Source organism: Nannospalax galili, unplaced genomic scaffold (genome assembly GCF_000622305.1).
Source record: "Nannospalax galili isolate Female #2095 unplaced genomic scaffold, S.galili_v1.0 scaffold566, whole genome shotgun sequence".
NCBI lineage: Eukaryota > Metazoa > Chordata > Mammalia > Rodentia > Spalacidae > Nannospalax > Nannospalax galili.
In genome coordinates, this window is record NW_008355811.1 from 171117 (window position 1) to 188009 (window position 16893).

The 16893-nt window shown below is 46.3% G+C and overlaps 1 protein-coding gene across 1 annotated transcript in view; it reads left to right on the plus strand.

Annotated features, from left to right (window-relative positions):
• Pole (DNA polymerase epsilon, catalytic subunit) overlaps positions 1–16893 on the plus strand; it is a 62649-nt gene that overhangs the window by 42034 nt on the left and 3722 nt on the right. The window contains exons 33-45 of the mRNA XM_008853727.3: positions 3506–3646; positions 3921–4074; positions 4151–4257; positions 4412–4588; positions 4672–4895; positions 5077–5297; positions 5648–5852; positions 8807–8980; positions 10390–10515; positions 12378–12510; positions 13931–14111; positions 15019–15150; positions 15295–15488. Of these exons, the coding sequence (XP_008851949.1) occupies positions 3506–3646; positions 3921–4074; positions 4151–4257; positions 4412–4588; positions 4672–4895; positions 5077–5297; positions 5648–5852; positions 8807–8980; positions 10390–10515; positions 12378–12510; positions 13931–14111; positions 15019–15150; positions 15295–15488 (2169 nt within the window). The remainder of the gene's footprint in view (positions 1–3505; positions 3647–3920; positions 4075–4150; positions 4258–4411; positions 4589–4671; positions 4896–5076; positions 5298–5647; positions 5853–8806; positions 8981–10389; positions 10516–12377; positions 12511–13930; positions 14112–15018; positions 15151–15294; positions 15489–16893) is intronic.

Consider the following 16893-nt stretch of genomic DNA (forward strand, 5'->3'; position numbering starts at 1 on the left):
CAAAAAATAAAATAAAAGTAAGATAAACTAGGTGTGGTATCACACACATTTAATCCTGGCACTTGAGAAGCAGAGGCAGATTTGAGTTTGGGAGCCAGCCTGGTTTACATAGTGAGTCCCAGGTCAACCAGGGATACATAGTGAGATCCTGTCTTTTTTTAAAAAAAAAAAAAGCCAGGCATAGTGGTGCATGCCTGTAGTCCCAGCACTTGGGAGGCAGAGGCAGGCGGATCTCCAGGTTCAAGGCCAGCCTGGTCTACAGAGTGAGTTCCAGGCCAGCTGGAGCTACAGGGAGACCTTGTCTCAAAAAGCCCAAAAAAAAGTAAGATTAAATTCTTACTATTTTGTCCTTAAATTATATTGCTTCAAAAGTAAAAAAGCAGGAAGATCTTAAGTTCAGGGCAGTCTGGGCTGCATACCAAGACTCTGTCTCAAAAACAAATGGTCTGGAGAAATAGACTAGCAGTTAAGAGAGCTACTACTGCTCTTGTAGAGGACCCAGGTTCCGTTTTCAACACCTACATGGCAGTTTACAACCCTCAGTAACTCCAGCTCCAGGGGGATCTGATGCCTTCTTCTGGCCGCTGTGAGCACTGCATGTGTCTGGTGTGTATTTATAATTAAGTCCTTTTTTAAGGCAGGATCTCCCTATAGTCCCAGCTGGCCTTGAACTCACAGAGATTCTCCTGCCCTCTGCCTCCCAAGTGCTGGGATCAGAGGAGTGTGACACCACACCTGACACCTCTTCTTTATTTGCCTGGCAAAATAAATCCTTTCTTTAAAAAAATAATGTTATTGTTAACTTGTGAATATGTGTTGTTCAATGTCTTATAAATCATTTAAAGCCAGAGCTCCCTGATGCGAGTAAATACATAGATGTGGTTTACAGTTTAGTGCAGGTTTTAAACATTTAGTTCTGTTGATTTTGACAAGTGTGTCTGCCTGTATCATTCTCACCACCATCCAGGTAGACATTCTCACATTCCCAGCACATGCTTGCCCACCCCTCCATGCTGCTAGTATCTATAACTACAGATGCATTTGACCTACTAGAGCTTTATATCATTAGACAGTTTTCTTTCTGAGTTCATAGTATCAGATACTGGACCAGCAAGGTGTTGTTCATATTAGTGGAGCTGTACCGGGATATACTTACAAACTGCAAGTGCATTGTGTACCTAGAAAGTCCTTGCCAGGAATTTCTAGCAATCTGTAGGATGAGCTGAGAATGTCCCTTTTTATCCTTCCTATTTCCTGTCTATCAATTTTTTTAGTTAGCTATTGAAGAAATAACTACTAGCCACTTGGTTTTGTTTTTGTAGGCTTCCTTTTGTTTATTTAAATATAGCAGGACAGTCATTTTGATGAAATACTGCACGGGGGATAGTGGCCAGAGTTGGGTAACATGCAATGTACAGAACATTTCTGCCATCCTGAACTCACCCATGCTGTCTACCCATACTCTGTCTTTTCTTCACTCCGGTCCTTGGACACTGACCTCTGGCCCTACAGTGTTACCTTTCTAGAATGCCTACTCTGGGATCATACTGTACTCGTCCATTTGTGTCTTGCCTGCTTTCATGTGGTGTAACTCATTAGGATTGGTAAGAGGGGAAAACTGGTTGCTGGTTAGTGCCCTGTGAGTTCTTGGTCCCTGGCTGCCTCTTTTTCTAAAGCCTCTGCTCACCACCGCTGCTTCATGCTTGCATTTAGTCGGGGAGAGAAGGTAGAAGGTGGCTATTTTGTTGTAAAAAATCTTTTTCTCTGTTTTTTAGACTAAATAAATTCTGTGGGTTTTGTCTTCATGTTTATTGACAATTTTCTGTGGTCTTCATTCTGTTATTAAGCTCAGATGTGGGTTTTCCTTTCTGATGTGTGTATGCAGGTGTATGGGAAAGCTGGAAGTCAGTGTCAGGCATCTTCAGTCAGTCTTCACCTTTTTTTAAATTAATTCATTTTTATTTTATGTCTATGAATGTTTTGCCTGAATGCATGTATGTAAATGCACCACGTGTGCATATTTTATTCATTTTTATTTTATGCGTATGCTTATATTGCCTGCTTGTAGGTAAGTGCACCCATGTCGTGCAATGCCTGAGGAGGACAGAAGAGGTCGTAGGAGTCCCTGGAACTGGAGTTACAGACAGTTGTTAGCTGACATGAGGGTGCTGGAATTCAAACCCGGGTCTTCTTCAAGAACAGTCAGTGTTCTTAACCCCTGAGCCATCTCTCGGTCCCACCCACCTTAGTTTTTGAGACAAGGTTTGAGCTTTCTGAATCTGGAGCTTACCGATTCTGCTGGGTGTTCTGACTGGCAAGCCCTAGGCATCCTTCTGTCTCTACCTCTCCAGCACTGGAATTATAGGCACTCACACTACACCTGGCTTTTTACTGAATTCTTGGGATCCAAACTCAGGTTCTCATCTTTGCATGCATCAAACACTTTACCACTGAGCCATCTCCCTAGCCCTATGTGGTGAATTCTCTTTGCTATTTTATTGAGACGTAGTCTCATTATATAGCCCAGGCTTGCCTCAAAATCTCAAGTTGCCTTCCTCAGCCTCCCTACTGGAATTATAGGTATGTGAACCATTGTGTCTGGCTTTTGGTGGAGCATGGCTACAGCTTTCATCAAGTTTTTACTAATTGTGGTATCTAAATCTTCTTAAGAATTATCCCCACCACCACCACCCCATTATATCAAGAAACTCATTGCAATGGTGCTGCACACCTTTAATCCCAGAACTTGTGAGGCAGAGACAGGTGGATCTCTGTGAATTCCCGGCCAGCTAGGGCTACATTGTGAGAGCCTGTCTCAAAAAATAAAAAGAAATTAATTGCTTAGTCGACATTTTGCATCTGATATTATGAGAGCTGAGCTCAATCTCTAGAGTCCACATAGTGGGAGAGGACTGACACACTCAACTTGTCTTCCAACCTAACATACATAGCCTCCCTCCCCCAATAAATAAGTATAAAAAAGATGTGTTTAATCCTTCAGAGAATGTTGAGGCAGCCAATCCAGTTTAATTTAGACTCCCAAGTTTTTTTCTTGCCATCTTTGTGTAAAACCTTAACTCTCAAAGCCTTTGTGAATTCTTTTGAGCTTGCCTATGTGTTTGCAGCTTGGAGTAACTCTAGGTTTTTTGTTGGTTCATGAAGATTAGTGAACAGTCTGTCCTCTCCATGCTCACACACACACACACCCAACACACACACACATAGCTGCTTCCTTCCAGTCTGGCTAGGAAAACATGGTTTCTCTCTGAGTTTTGGATGCCTGCACCCTCCAATAAATAAACCCAAGAGACAACTAAGAAAAACTGGGAGGCCATCCCACTGACAGTTGGAGAGCACTCCCCATTTTCTAGGAGCCTTAGATTGCTGTTTTAGATTATATACAGATCTAGTTATAATCATTGGAGCAGGTAAAATGGAAGCCCTAGAACGTGGTCAGCAGGGTACTGTGTAGGCCATCACAAGCTCATTACCACATTGTCACTAGGTGAATCGGGCTCTTCCTCATTCCAACATGGTCTACAATCTCTACAAGTATTCAGTACCAGAGGATATGTACCAGGAACACATCAATGAGATCAACACTGAGCTGTCGGCACCAGACATTGAGGGCGTTTATGAGACTCAGGTGATTTTCTCTGGGGTCACCCGCTACCTGGGTGAAGATCCAGCTGGATGATAGGAGAAGGAGAAGGGAATTGGGCAGGGGACAGAAGTGACATGGACAGTGATGGGCATGAGCTGGGGACACCCCCCATAGGAAAGTGGCTCTCAACAGCATGGCTGCCAAAGATGGCCTGTTCTGGGGAGTGACAGGCTGTGCTGGAAGGTATGGCTATAGCATGAGCCAGGGGGCTAGAGTCTTCCAGTCAGCCCAGTGTACTATCTGCCCACTCTCCCAGGTCCCATTGTTATTCCGGGCTCTTGTACAGCTGGGCTGTGTGTGTGTTGTCAATAAACAGCTGGTGAGGCACCTTTCCGGCTGGGAAGCTGAAACCTTTGCCCTCGAACACCTAGAGATGCGTTCTCTGGCCCAGTTCAGCTACTTGGAACCAGGTATGGCCCCACCAACAGCCCCATCACCTCCTTTATCTCCCTGTGTCTCTGGTGACCAACTTACTTTCTTCTGCAGGGAGTATCCGTCACATCTACCTCTACCATCACTCACAGGGCCACAAGGCACTCTTTGGAATCTTTATCCCCTCACAGCGAAAAGCATCTGTGTTTGTGTTGGATACTGTGAGTTCTTGGGCCCAGGGGACCTGAGAATATGTGGGTTGGCAGAATCTAGGGAAGGAATATGCTATCCCCGCTACTGAATTGGGATTGGAATGGCATGACTGCCCAGCTTCACGCACACAAAGTAGGCCTGACATAGCTGGTATTTGCCTAGGTACGCAGCAACCAAATGCCTAGCCTCAGTGCCCTGTACTCAGCAGAGTATAGTCTGCTGCTGGAGAAAGTAGGCCCTGAGCTCCTGCCTCCCCCAAAACACACCTTTGAAGTTCGTGCTGAAACCAATCTGAAGACCATCTGCAGAGCCATCCAGCGCTTCCTGCTCTCCTACAAGGTACGGGAAGGTGGGGTCCTGCGGTGAGTCTCGTACTCCAAGGTTTTGTCCCCTGAGCTCTTTCTGCCTTCTGCTCAACCCAGGAAGAACGCCGGGGGCCCACACTGATTGCTGTCCAGTCCAGCTGGGAGCTTCAGAGGTTGACCAGCGAGGTTCCTGTCTTAGAGGAGTTCCCAATAGTGCCTGTTCACATGACTGACAAAATCAGCTATGGAGTCCTGGACTGGCAGCGTCATGGAGCCCGCCGCATGATCCGGCACTACCTAAACCTGGACACCTACCTGTCACAGGCCTTTGAGATGAGCAGGTGAAGAAGAGGGGTGTAGCTCAGTAGTAGAATCTGCCTAGAACATACAAGACCCTGGATTCAATTCCAAGTACCACATGCACAAAAGAAACAACAGGCTGCATACCCACAATGTGAGGTCCTGTGAGTGGACCCTAGGTGGGGCTAGCATACCTGGCACTGAACTCCTGCCTCTGTGCAGGTATTTCCACATCCCAATTGGAAACCTGCCACAGGATATCTCCACCTTTGGCTCTGATCTCTTCTTCGCACGCCACCTCCAGCGACATAACCACCTGCTTTGGCTGTCCCCTACCTCTCGTCCTGACCTGGGTGGGAAGGAAGCTGATGACAATCGCCTCGTCATGGAATTCGATGACCGAGCCACCGTAGAGATTAACAGTTCTGGCTGTTATTCCACTGGTGAGTGAGAGACAGGGCAAGACTGGCATATCTATCACTTAATGATCCCTTCTTAGCACCTGGAGCTCAGTCTTCAACCATGTGAGTTAAATTAAGAACTAAGCCCGGCATGGTGGCACACGCCTTTAATCCCAGCACTTGGGAGGCGGAGGCAGGTGGATCTCTGAGTTCCAGGACAGCTGGGGCTACAGGGAGACCCTGTCTCAAAAAGACCGAAAAAAAAAAGCTATAGGAGGACATCCTGTGGCCAAAGGTCCTGACTATCCTGTTAGTGGTGATGATTGGGTCAGGCTCTGGGAGATGATGCTGGTGCTAACCAGGGTGCATGGACAAGCTGTGTCTCCCTACAGTGTGTGTGGAGCTGGACATTCAAAATTTGGCAGTCAACACTATACTCCAGTCCCACCATGTCAATGACATGGAGGGGGCTGGCAGCATGGGCATCAGCTTTGATGTGATCCAGCAAGCCTCCCTGGAAGACATGGTCACAGGCAATCAAGCTGCCAGTGCCCCAGCCAGCTATGATGAGACAGCCCTCTGCTCCAGCACCTTCAGGTATCTACTTTCATGCTATCTGCTGCCCTCCTAAGTAGGACAATGGGGAGACCTTAGCATTCCTGAGATTTCTCTTACTCCAGGCATCAATGTAGTCAGGGGCTCTGTGACCCTGACCATATCCCATTTCATCATTGGTGCTACCTTCTGACCTTTACTTGTGGCCAGAGGTGTTTCCCATGAAGAACTTTCTAATCCATAGTTGCTTTTCATTATAACCAGAGGTGGGTCTACAGGAAATCCCTGGGCACCCAGATCAGTAAGTCATAGTGGTCAGTATTAGCTGTCAGAGTATGGTTAGCACTTGCTCCTGATAATGGAAATAATGCATACTGTATAGTGCTTCCTTTGTGCCAGAAACACTGAACATTTGGACTCTGCCTGTGTCCCCAAAGCCCTGCAAAGTGGTTCTGTCTTCACCCGTACTAGAGATGATCAACCCTAGGTCAGGGAGGCTGAGTTCATAGTGTATCTGTGGCTCAGTTTGAGGTAAACATTCAAGTCTGTGATTCGAGACCACCTGTCTCAGCCCTGTTGCCTCCAAATGAAAGGAAGAAAGGAATTTGCTGAACTAGAACAAGGAGAGTTGGGAGACTGAGAACAGGTTTATGGCAGAAAAAGTGGTTCAACACCGAGAGGGAGATGAAGGTCAGACCGAGATGACAAAGACCAACAGTCAAGGGAAGTGGGCATTCATGCAAGGAAGCTGTGATGAAACTGATCTCAGCATCCTGACCCTGGCCTCTAAGTTTTGTTGTAAAATTATTTTGCTGACCCCATAAATTGATCCAATTCTCATGCCTGGTAAGATTTTGAAAACCTTAGCTAAATTGTTCCAGGGCTGGGGAGATGGCTGATTGGTTACAAGCACTGACTGCTCTTGCAGAGGACCCAGGTTTGGACCCCAGCACTCACGTGGTGGCAAACAACTGTCTCTAACTCCAGTTCCAGGGGATCTAACACTCTCTTCTGATCTCCAAGGGCATTGCATGACATGGGTACACTTACACACATGCAAGCAATACATTCATACACATAAAATAAAAATAACAAAATAGCCGGGTGTGTTGGCACACACCTTTAATCCCAGCACTCGGGAGGCAGAGGCAAGCGGATCTCTGTGAGTTCAAGGCCAGCTTGGTCTACAGTCTGCATATTGAGTTCCAGGACAGCTGGGCTACAGGGAGACCCTGTCTCAAAAAGACGAAAAAAAAAAAAGCAAAATGTTTTTTTAAAAAAAAATAATAATAATAACATTAGGGACTGGAGAGATGGTTCAGCAGTTAAGAGCACTGGCTGTTTGGAGAAGACCTGGGTTCAAATCCCAGCACCCACATGGCAGCTAACAACCGTCCATAACTCCAGTTCCATGGGATCTGACACCATCTTCTGTTCTCCAGGTGCATTTACACAGATACAGGCATAACACTCATAAACATAAAAAAATTTGTTTTGAAATGAATCAAAAAAAATTTTTTTTATGGTGTTAAATTGGGGTTCCAGTGTCAGCGCAGCTAGAAACACAGTTCCTCATATAGGAAACTTGTCCAGACTAGCAGATACTCTGTAGCTCCTGTCCAATCCGTGTTCCATCTATGCTACCTGGGCATTGCTTTGGCCCCCAAAGTGCTGCCCCCGTGTTCTCCCTGGTGTCAGAAAAGCGTAATTTGGGTCAGACCCTGGTTCTTCACATGGAAGGCACACATTCAGCACAAACAGGAAACAGGTTCAGAGATTCCTATTTAAGGTCCCAGGCAAGAGGGTATATAGTATGTAAGACCAGGAATAGTCAACAGAGGTCAGAGTGGTGTACACTGGCAAGTGGTTGAATGTTCCATTAAAGGAAGTGGGAGGAAAGCAAGGAGCCCAGTCTCTAAGACCAGGAAAGATGTCTCCAAGTTTTTCTGGCTGCTGGTTTCAGCTGTAAAGTATGGCATTAAGCCAATTAGCAGTAGTTTTTGTTGAGTTGCTTTCATCACAGGTGCCCATGATGGATTTGTGCCTCTTACTGTGCTTCTGTAAAAGAGCAAGCACCTACGACTGGAGAGTTTGGTTCCCAGAAGTCCCATCAGAATGCTCAACCACCTCAACTCCAGTGGATCCAATATTCTCTGGCTTCCACAGGCACCTGCACTAATGTGCCCATACCACCCCCCGCACACACACACACCTTTTTAATATAAAAATAAATCTTAAGAAGGACAAAGCTGGGAGTGGTGGTGCATACCTTTAATCCCAGCACTCAGGAGGCAGAGGCAGGCAGATCTCTGTGAGTTTGAGGCCAGTCTGGCCTCCATAGTGAGTTCCAAGTCAGCTGAAGCTACTGAAAACCCTGTCTCCAAAATACCAAAAAAAAAAAAAAATTAAAAAAGGACAAGAGCTGGGGCTGGCAAGATAGCACAGTGGTTAAGAGCACTAGCTGCTCTTGCAAAGGACCCAGGTTCAGTTCCTAGGACCTAACAACCATCTGTAACTCCAGTTCCAGGGGATACGATGCCCTCTTCTGGCCTCCATGGGATTTGCACGCACACACACACACACACACACACACACACACACACACGAAGGCAAAATAAAAAATACATTTTTGAAAAGTAAAGCCAGGTGTGGCACACGCCTTTAATCCTAGCACTTGGGAGGCAGAGGCAGGCAGATCTCTGTGAGTTTGAGGCTAACCTGAGTTCCAGGCCAGCTGGGGCTACAAAGAGACCCTGTCTCAAAAAGACCAAAAAAAAGAAAAACGAACAAGAGCCTGTCTTGTGTCTCTGTGTGGGCATCTGGTGAACAAGTGAGTTATGTGGAGGGAGCTGGTAAAGGGGGTAAAATAGGAAGCTGACATGGTATGGGGCCAATGGAAATAAGTTTAGACAGAGGCAGTTGGGGGTTGTGAGAAGGGGCAATGAAGGCAGTGGCAGCAGATGGTTGTGCAACACCCTTCTATGCCTATCTTTCAGGATCCTGAAGAGCATGGTTGTGGGTTGGGTGAAGGAGATCACACAGTACCACAATGTCTATGCTGACAACCAGGTGATGCACTTCTACCGCTGGCTCCGGTCACCGTGCTCTCTGCTCTATGACCCTGCCTTGCACCGGACGCTGCACAATATGATGAAGAAGCTCTTCCTGCAGTGAGTGCCTTACCCTGGGCTGTGGCTAAGGAGCATAAGCCAGTGCCTCTGGAATGCCTGAAAAGCCCAGGGCAGGCTTAGCTATTATTGAGGCTCTGTTTATCCTTCCAGAAGGCTAGGCAAACTATCATGGTTATACCTCTTTTTTGTACTATGTGTTCTCATGTACCTTGTTATAATAATGCTTCTCAAACAGCTGAGTGTGACTATGCCATACTAATGGACATTCACCTGTGTCTAGACTCATGCTATTAGAAATAACAAATCAGGCCAGGCATTTTGGTGTGCACGGCTTTAATCCCAGCACTTGAAGTAGAGGCAGGCAGATCTCTGTGAGTTTGAGGCCAGCTAGGGCTACCTAGTGAGACCCTGTCTCAAAAAAACAACAACAACAAAAGAAATAATAAATCAATAAATGGCCTAGTTATAGTCTCATGACTCTGACTATAGATTAGTACTGGTGTAAGTCTGATGACATTATGGATAAATGCTGATCTAGTCAGTGTTGCCAAAGCTCCTTCTACTGAGACTTATGATTAAGAATACCTGTCCAAACTTCTGCCTCACCTGCCTGCTCAGTTATCATTGCAGACCTAACAGGATGAAGGATCGCTCAGGTTTTTACTGTATGATACTTGTTATGGAAGTGAACATTTTCTTCATATCTTTTCTTCTATAGTTTTTTTTCTGTTATTAAAAACTGAATGAAGGCCAGACATGGTGTTGCATACCTGTGATCCCAGTACCACGAAGCTGAAACTGGAAGATTCCTTGAGTTCAAGGCTAGCCTGGGCTATATAGGGAATTTTTGGACTGCATAGTGAAACCTCATCTCAAAACAAACAGAAAAGATTGCTCAGTGGTTAAGAGCAGATCTCTATAAGGTCAAGGCCAGCCTGATCTTTATAGCAAGTTCTAGGCTAGCTAGAGCTACAGGGAGACCCTGTTGAAGGAGGGAGAGGGAGACACAAATAGAAATCCCTCTCTGCCACACCAGCTACTCAGGCTGAGATGAGGATTGAGTTAAAAAATTCAGAGCCAGCTGGGTATGGTGATGCATGCCTTTAATCCCAGCACTTGAGAGGCAGAGGCAGGCAGATCTCTGTGAGTTCAAGGCCAGCCTGGTCAACATAGTGAGTTCCAGGCCAGCTGGGACTACAGGGAGACCCTGTCTCAAAAAGACCAAAAATAATAATTCAGAGCCAGTCTGGTAGCATAGCCAGACTTCCTCTTAAGTGACAAAAAGTAATCTGTTATTTATTGCTTCTAAATCTGCTCTTTTTGCTCATTCTAAGTATAGTTAGGAGACTTTCTGCCTCAGTATCACCATGGTCTTCATGGTTTCTCCTAATATTCTCTGGCTTCATTTTGTACCAAAGTACCTCTTCCATTGATTATGAACTTCACAGGCTCATTGCTGAGTTCAAGCGCCTAGGATCTTCAGTCATCTATGCCAACTTCAATCGCATCATCCTCTGTACAAAGAAGCGCCGAATCGAGGATGCCCTTGCTTATGTGGAATACATCACCAACAGGTTGGTGGAGGGGACATCCTGGTGATGCAGCTGCCATGGCTTTGGAGGGGTGCTTGGAGGAATTCCCATGGCTAGAGGGAAGGTCCTAAAGAATACAGCACAAACCAAGGGTCAGGTCCAGTAGCTGAGAAAGGGTGGCTCCTGCATCATGGTGTACCTTTTGTGGGCCACTCAGATATCAAGCATATTGCTCAAGTTTAGAAGATTCAGGAAGTACCTGCTGTTAGTAAAAAGGTTCTATAAAGTACTGTTGCATAAATTTTTCACACAAGTAGGCATGGGCACCTGAGAATGCTCTGATTCCAAGTGGTCAGTCATACAGAGCCTTCAGTTCCTAGAGTCCATGTTGTACTTTTGACTTTAACCAATGATGCCTGCCTGCATCGGTCACATTCCCCAGGTTTCTTGGGCCAAGGACTACATTGTAACAAAGATGGAGCCTTCAGATTGATTTTTTTTTTTTTTTTTTTTGTCTCCCTGTAGCCCCAGCTGTCCTGGAACTCACTATGTGGACCAGGCTGGCCTTGAACTAAGAGATCTGCCTGCCTCTGCCTCCTGAGTGCTGGGATTAAAGGCGTGTGCCACCACGCCTGGCAGATTAATTTTATTTTATTCATGTCTATATGTGCACATATACGTGCCCAGGGAGAACAAAAGAGGGTGTCAGATCCCTTGGAGCTAGAGTTACAGGTATTTGTGAGCCACCCAATGTGGGTGCTGGGATCCTAACTCTGGGCCTCTGATGGAGCAGTAAGTATTCAAACTGTTGAGCCATCCCTTCAGTCCCCTAAGTCCTGATTTATAATGAACACTCAAGTTCTGGTGCATTCACACCAGACAAGGTTGAACACTCCGTAAGCACAGGGAATCCTGGGAGATCAGGCTACATAACAGTGTTCAAGCAGCAGCAGTGCACTGCAGGAAGGAGACAATTCCTGGTCCATAAGTCTGCTGAATGGTAGTAATAAGTAAGATGGTTGCATTCCTAACCAACACAAGCATAAGACTCTGTAGACCTGCTATCTGTCCCTGTCCACATGGGTTCCAGGTGACCACAGTAAGCTTTCTGTCATGCTGTGTGTTGACAGGACTGTCTTAGCCTCAGTGTTTCACAGAGTAGTTGAGACATGGGGAAGGACAGGACTCCTCATCCACATAGGCTATGGGCTTAGCTCCATAAAGTACTGAGGTGGCCAGGCTAAAGCCACATTGACAAACAAGCTACTGTTTTCCATCAGTCTGAGAATCATCAGGGATGTGCATATATCCTCCTGAGGGACTAGTTTGGATTGTGCAATAACTTAAAAATGTGTGATCTTGCCAGGCATGATGGCACACGCCTTTAATCCCAGCACTTGGGAGGCAGAGGCAGGTGGATATCTGTGAGTTCAAGGCCAGCCTGGTCTACATAGTGAGTTCAGGTCAGCTGAGATTACAGGGAGACCCTGTCTCAAAAAGACCAAAAAAAAAGTGTGATCATTAGGGTCTCTTTCCTCCTTCCCCTCAGATACAGAAGATATGATCAGTTATAGGGGGGCCAACTTGGCTAGAAGTGGTAAGAATCACAAAAACTTATAAGAGCTAGAAAACAGGAACTAGTGCTGCCAGCAACAGGTGCCTGCCCTAAGGTAGACATTGAGCCCCTGGGCTTGTCCCAGTTTCCCTCTGGATCACCTTTTTCTCCAGGGCAGCTGTTCTCGGTAGCCTCTTTTGTGTCTTAGGAAGTTTGAGGGACTGTCTGAATTCACCTGAAGTTCATTTGTAAGTAAAAGGAGGATGAGTAGATAGCTACAAAGGAAAAAAAGGGAAGAACAAGAAAAGCCACTGTGTCATTTTAATAGTTTCTGTCTGACTTCTTGCAGCATCCATTCTAAAGAGATATTCCATTCCCTGACAATTTCTTTCTCCCGATGCTGGGAATTCCTTCTCTGGATGGATTCGTCCAACTATGGTGGAATCAAAGGAAAAGTTCCATCCAGTATTCATTTTGGACAGGTAAGAGAGTTGAATATGACTGAAATAACTGGGACCAAATTTGCCCCCATGGCAGGTACATCTTCCTCAGGGCCTCTCAGTAGCAGCAAACAGCTGACCCCACCTACTTCATCAGTTTAAGAGGAAAGTCAGGAGCACAATGTTAGTCCCAATGGGGGCATGGAGCAGAGACTGGCAAAACTCAGGGAAAAGGAGGAGAGAAAACTGAGGATACTGACACAGCCACACATGGCAGAAAGGCAGACACCCTAGGAGCCAGAGCAGCTCAGGCAGGTGGGTGGCTGGTCAGCAGTCTCAGGTGCTCACCAAGAGCTGGCATACGAACTCATCTTTCGCATAGGATGGGATTCAGCATTAGTGGAGATGGGAGATTCTGGCTTCTACTTGACACCTCTAAGAATAGGAAGACCAAACACCTATTCACCACAGGAAGACCAAAGCTAACAGAGTGTCAGTGCAGGGAAGGGGTGCTAGGTGCCAGGGGCTAGCAGGTGGGGTTCATGATGCACAGACATGAGCCATACCTGTGGGTGAGTAGATAGAGATGGTTGCCAGGAGCTATGTGGGGAAGCAGAATTGATTTGATGGGTAAAGTAACATTTGTGAAGTTAAGATGCAGGTGATCACTCACTCCATGCTGGAATGCCCTGGGAGTAGACTGAGACAATAGAAGCCTTTGTCCTCCATGAGTTCCTCACAAAGGACCATGAAGGAGCTGCCAGTGAGCAGGTGGACCAGAAGCTTAGGTCTCAGCTATCAGGGAAGTTGGGGGGCTAGGCCAGTGCTTCCTTGGGCACCATGGCTCCAAGACTTGGGCAGGAGCAGTACTGGTTGGAGTTGGGATTGGGAGACAGACCTAACTGCAGAGCTCTGAGAAACATGGAAAGAAAGGAGATGTGGCCATCAGGATGATGGCAGAGAGTGTTAGTGTCTGCATGAAGAAGTGAATTCACCCTGGCAGAAACACAGGCCAACAGTAAAGTTGGACCTATGGTAAAATTGTTACTATCCCAGAAAGAGGGTCTTCCTACTTTGTGAGATGGGCTCTCACTTTGTAGCTTAGGCTGGCTTTGGAATCCTGGTCTCTAATGATTCTTCTGCCTCAGCCTTGAGTATATAGCCACAGGTTCAAGGCACCACCCTCCTCAGCTAAAGAAGAGATTGTTAAACTCAGAGGAAAAAGCATGTCACCTAGAAGCTCCAGTTGGGTCGGGCAGTTGAATAATCTTGAAGTATCTTCTGAAAAAGCAAATCAGAATTTCAGTCCCCACCCACCCAAGTGCACTAAATGCATCCCATGGTGTACTGGGTCTTGCATGGTTGTGATCCAAGAGACTCAGGCTTAGGGAGTCCTGTCTCTCATGTCTTGCTACTATATTCTGTTACCATGGTGGAAACAGGGATTGCCTCTGTGTTACAGCCAGACTCCAAGGCAGGGGAGGGAACTGAGGATGAGCAGGATGATGAGGAGGAAGACAAGGAGGAGGAAGAAGGTATAGAAGAATCTGAGGTGGAGGACTTACTGGAGAACAACTGGAACATTCTACAGTTTTTGCCACAGGCAGCCTCCTGCCAGAGCTACTTCCTCATGATTGTTTCAGGTGAGCCGAGCTGAAACATGGTAGCCAGCTGAGTGACTAGAAGTGGTTCTGGCTCCTTGGTGTGGAGAGGGAGACTGGAAAATCAAGTTTGTGGCACCTGCTGCCTTCTTTCCCTATTCTCGCATAGGTCTCTACCTGAGGACATATGATAGAGGTGCTCTCTGTCCTCCCCCTAGGCCTCCTAAGCAGCTACTCCTAAGGATGTCCCAAAAGCGTTTCCCAGTTTGTGTCTAGTAGGTCGGTGGCTTACATCCCTGGGAGCATGTGTGGGCACATATAGTAATAGGATGGCCTGTGGGGCCTTACTACCTTAGGAAACTCCTTTACCTTGAGGATATTTGAAAACCTGGTTATGGTTAGTATGCAAATAAGCATAAAAATTAGACCACTTTGTAATTCAGAGCTGTTCATTAAAACAAAAATTTATAGGCCGGGCATGGTGGCGCATGCCTTTAATCCCAGCACTCAGGAGGCAGAGGCAGGTGGATCTCTGAGTTCAAGGACAGCTCACATAGTGAGTTCCAGGACAGCTGGGGCTACAGGGAGACCCTGTCTCAAAAAAGACCCAAAGAAAAAATAAATAAATTATGATGAGCATGGTCATTAGACTGTCAGCAGATCAACAGTTCACATGCACCTCTTGGATCTGTACCAATAGGTGATTTCATTTGTGATTGCTTATATCTTTGTCATGAAATGTTTTGGGCGTCTGGGGATGGTCAGCATTTGCTCTTGTGAGGATTCATCTTTGCTCATTATCACAATTATCCTATGTATTTACTATTCTAAGGATGAACTCAGGCATCAGCAAATTCCCTTCTTATGTCTATTTCTCTGGCCAGCCACAGGATTCCCTCAGCACCACTGACTCTCTGATCCTGTGGCCTGTGTCTGCCTCTCTCTACAGCGTACATTGTGGCTGTGTACCACAGCATGAAAGACGAGCTGAGACGCAGTGCCCCAGGCAGTACCCCTGTGAAGAGGAGGGGGACAAGCCAATTCTCCCAGGAGTCCGAAAGGGTGGCTGGAGCCCTTCCTGGTGTGTAGTCCCTTGTCGTGGGAGGCTACTACTGTGTGCTATGACCTGACCTTTACGTGTGCCTCAGGTGGCACAGGCAGATGGGTGGAGATACCCAATGCCAGGGCTAGCCGAATCCATCCCTCAGCACTCTCTCTTTCCCAGGAATGATTACCTTCTCTCAAGATTATGTGGCAAACGAGTTGACTCAGACCTTCTTTACCATCACTCAGAAGATTCAGAAGAAAGTCACAGGCTCTCGGAACTCAACTGAACCCTCAGATATGTTTCCTGTCCTCCCTGGTTCACACTTGCTGCTCAATAACCCTGCCCTTGAGTTCATCAAATATGTGTGCAAGGTGAGGGCCAGGTGTAAATCTTTCAGTCATCCCACCAGCATTTGCCAGGTCCCTGTCACATGCAGCTATTGTTGAAACATTTGGGCTTAAATGTTATAGAAGACCCACTCTCATGGAGCCTACACCTGGCAATAAACAGTAAGTCAGTTCAAAGATATGCAGCTATAAAGATATGCAGCTATAGGCCTCTGAAGTTCCTGCAACCAGGCACCAAGGCTCTGGAGGAAGAGAGCTGGTGTGCTGGGAAAGATATAGCAGGTGGTAGGGGTAGAAGGAGTTCATGGATCATGTGCCACCAGTGGGACTGATGAGCCAGAACTAAGCTCTGAGACCAAATGAGGTGACAGAGAGCTTGCTTTCTGGGAAATGCAGGCCAGTATGATGAGATGATATTACCAGTGACCATGCAGGGTCATTACTCAAAGCACTTACTGTCTGTTGTACCATCTGAGCGTCCCAGCGCTTCACTCTGAGACAGAACACTGAAGATCAAGTGACTGTCCAAGGTATGCTTGTAGCGAAGAAATATTCCCAGCTCACTGTGTAAGCCTTTGTTCACTTTGAAATACTTTTATTAAGGTACAGTTGTGCATTTGTGCTGCCTGCTCTTTACCCTCTTCCAAAACCCAAAGGTAGAGTATCTGATATTCCCTGTCCCTGTGTGTGGTTTGTGTTAAAGTTAAGGAAGGTATATTCTCTGGAGCAACATAGGGTTTTTAGAGTGAACAGAGCTGTATCACTTGACTTCAGAACTATCACCACTTGAAAATGTACCCTGCCATCCAGCATCTCCTGATCCTTCCTGTGTCCCTCACAGAACATCACATAAGTGGGACTTTATTCTGTGTAGCCTTTGGGATCTGGCTTTTTCACTTTGCAGAATGCACTGGGGATGCATCCAGGGTGTGTGTCAGAATGTCTTCCGCACTCCTGTCCATTTGCCATTACAGACATCAGAGTTGCTTTTATCTCTTGGTGATTAATAACAGATACTGTAAATGTTAGTGCATTTTTGTATGAACATAGATTTCATTTCTCTTGAGTATAAACCCAGGAAGGGAGTTGCCAGACCATACCAAAAGTGTTGATGGTATACGCTTATAATCCCAGCACTCATGAGGTGGAGTTAGGAGAAATCAGGAGTTCAAAGTAATCCTCAGTAACAGTGAGTTCAATCAAGGCCATCCTGGGCTACATGAGACACTCTCAACAACAACAAAAAAAGTGTATGCTTGACAGCCAGGGGTAGTGATGCACACCTATAATCCTAGCACTCAGGAGGCAGAGGCAGGAGGATTGCTGCAAGTTCAAGGTTAGGTAAGGATACACAGACTCTTAAAAACTAAAACCAACCTTTGAGGCCAGCCTGGTCTACATAGCAAGTTCCAGGCCAGTTGGGGCTACA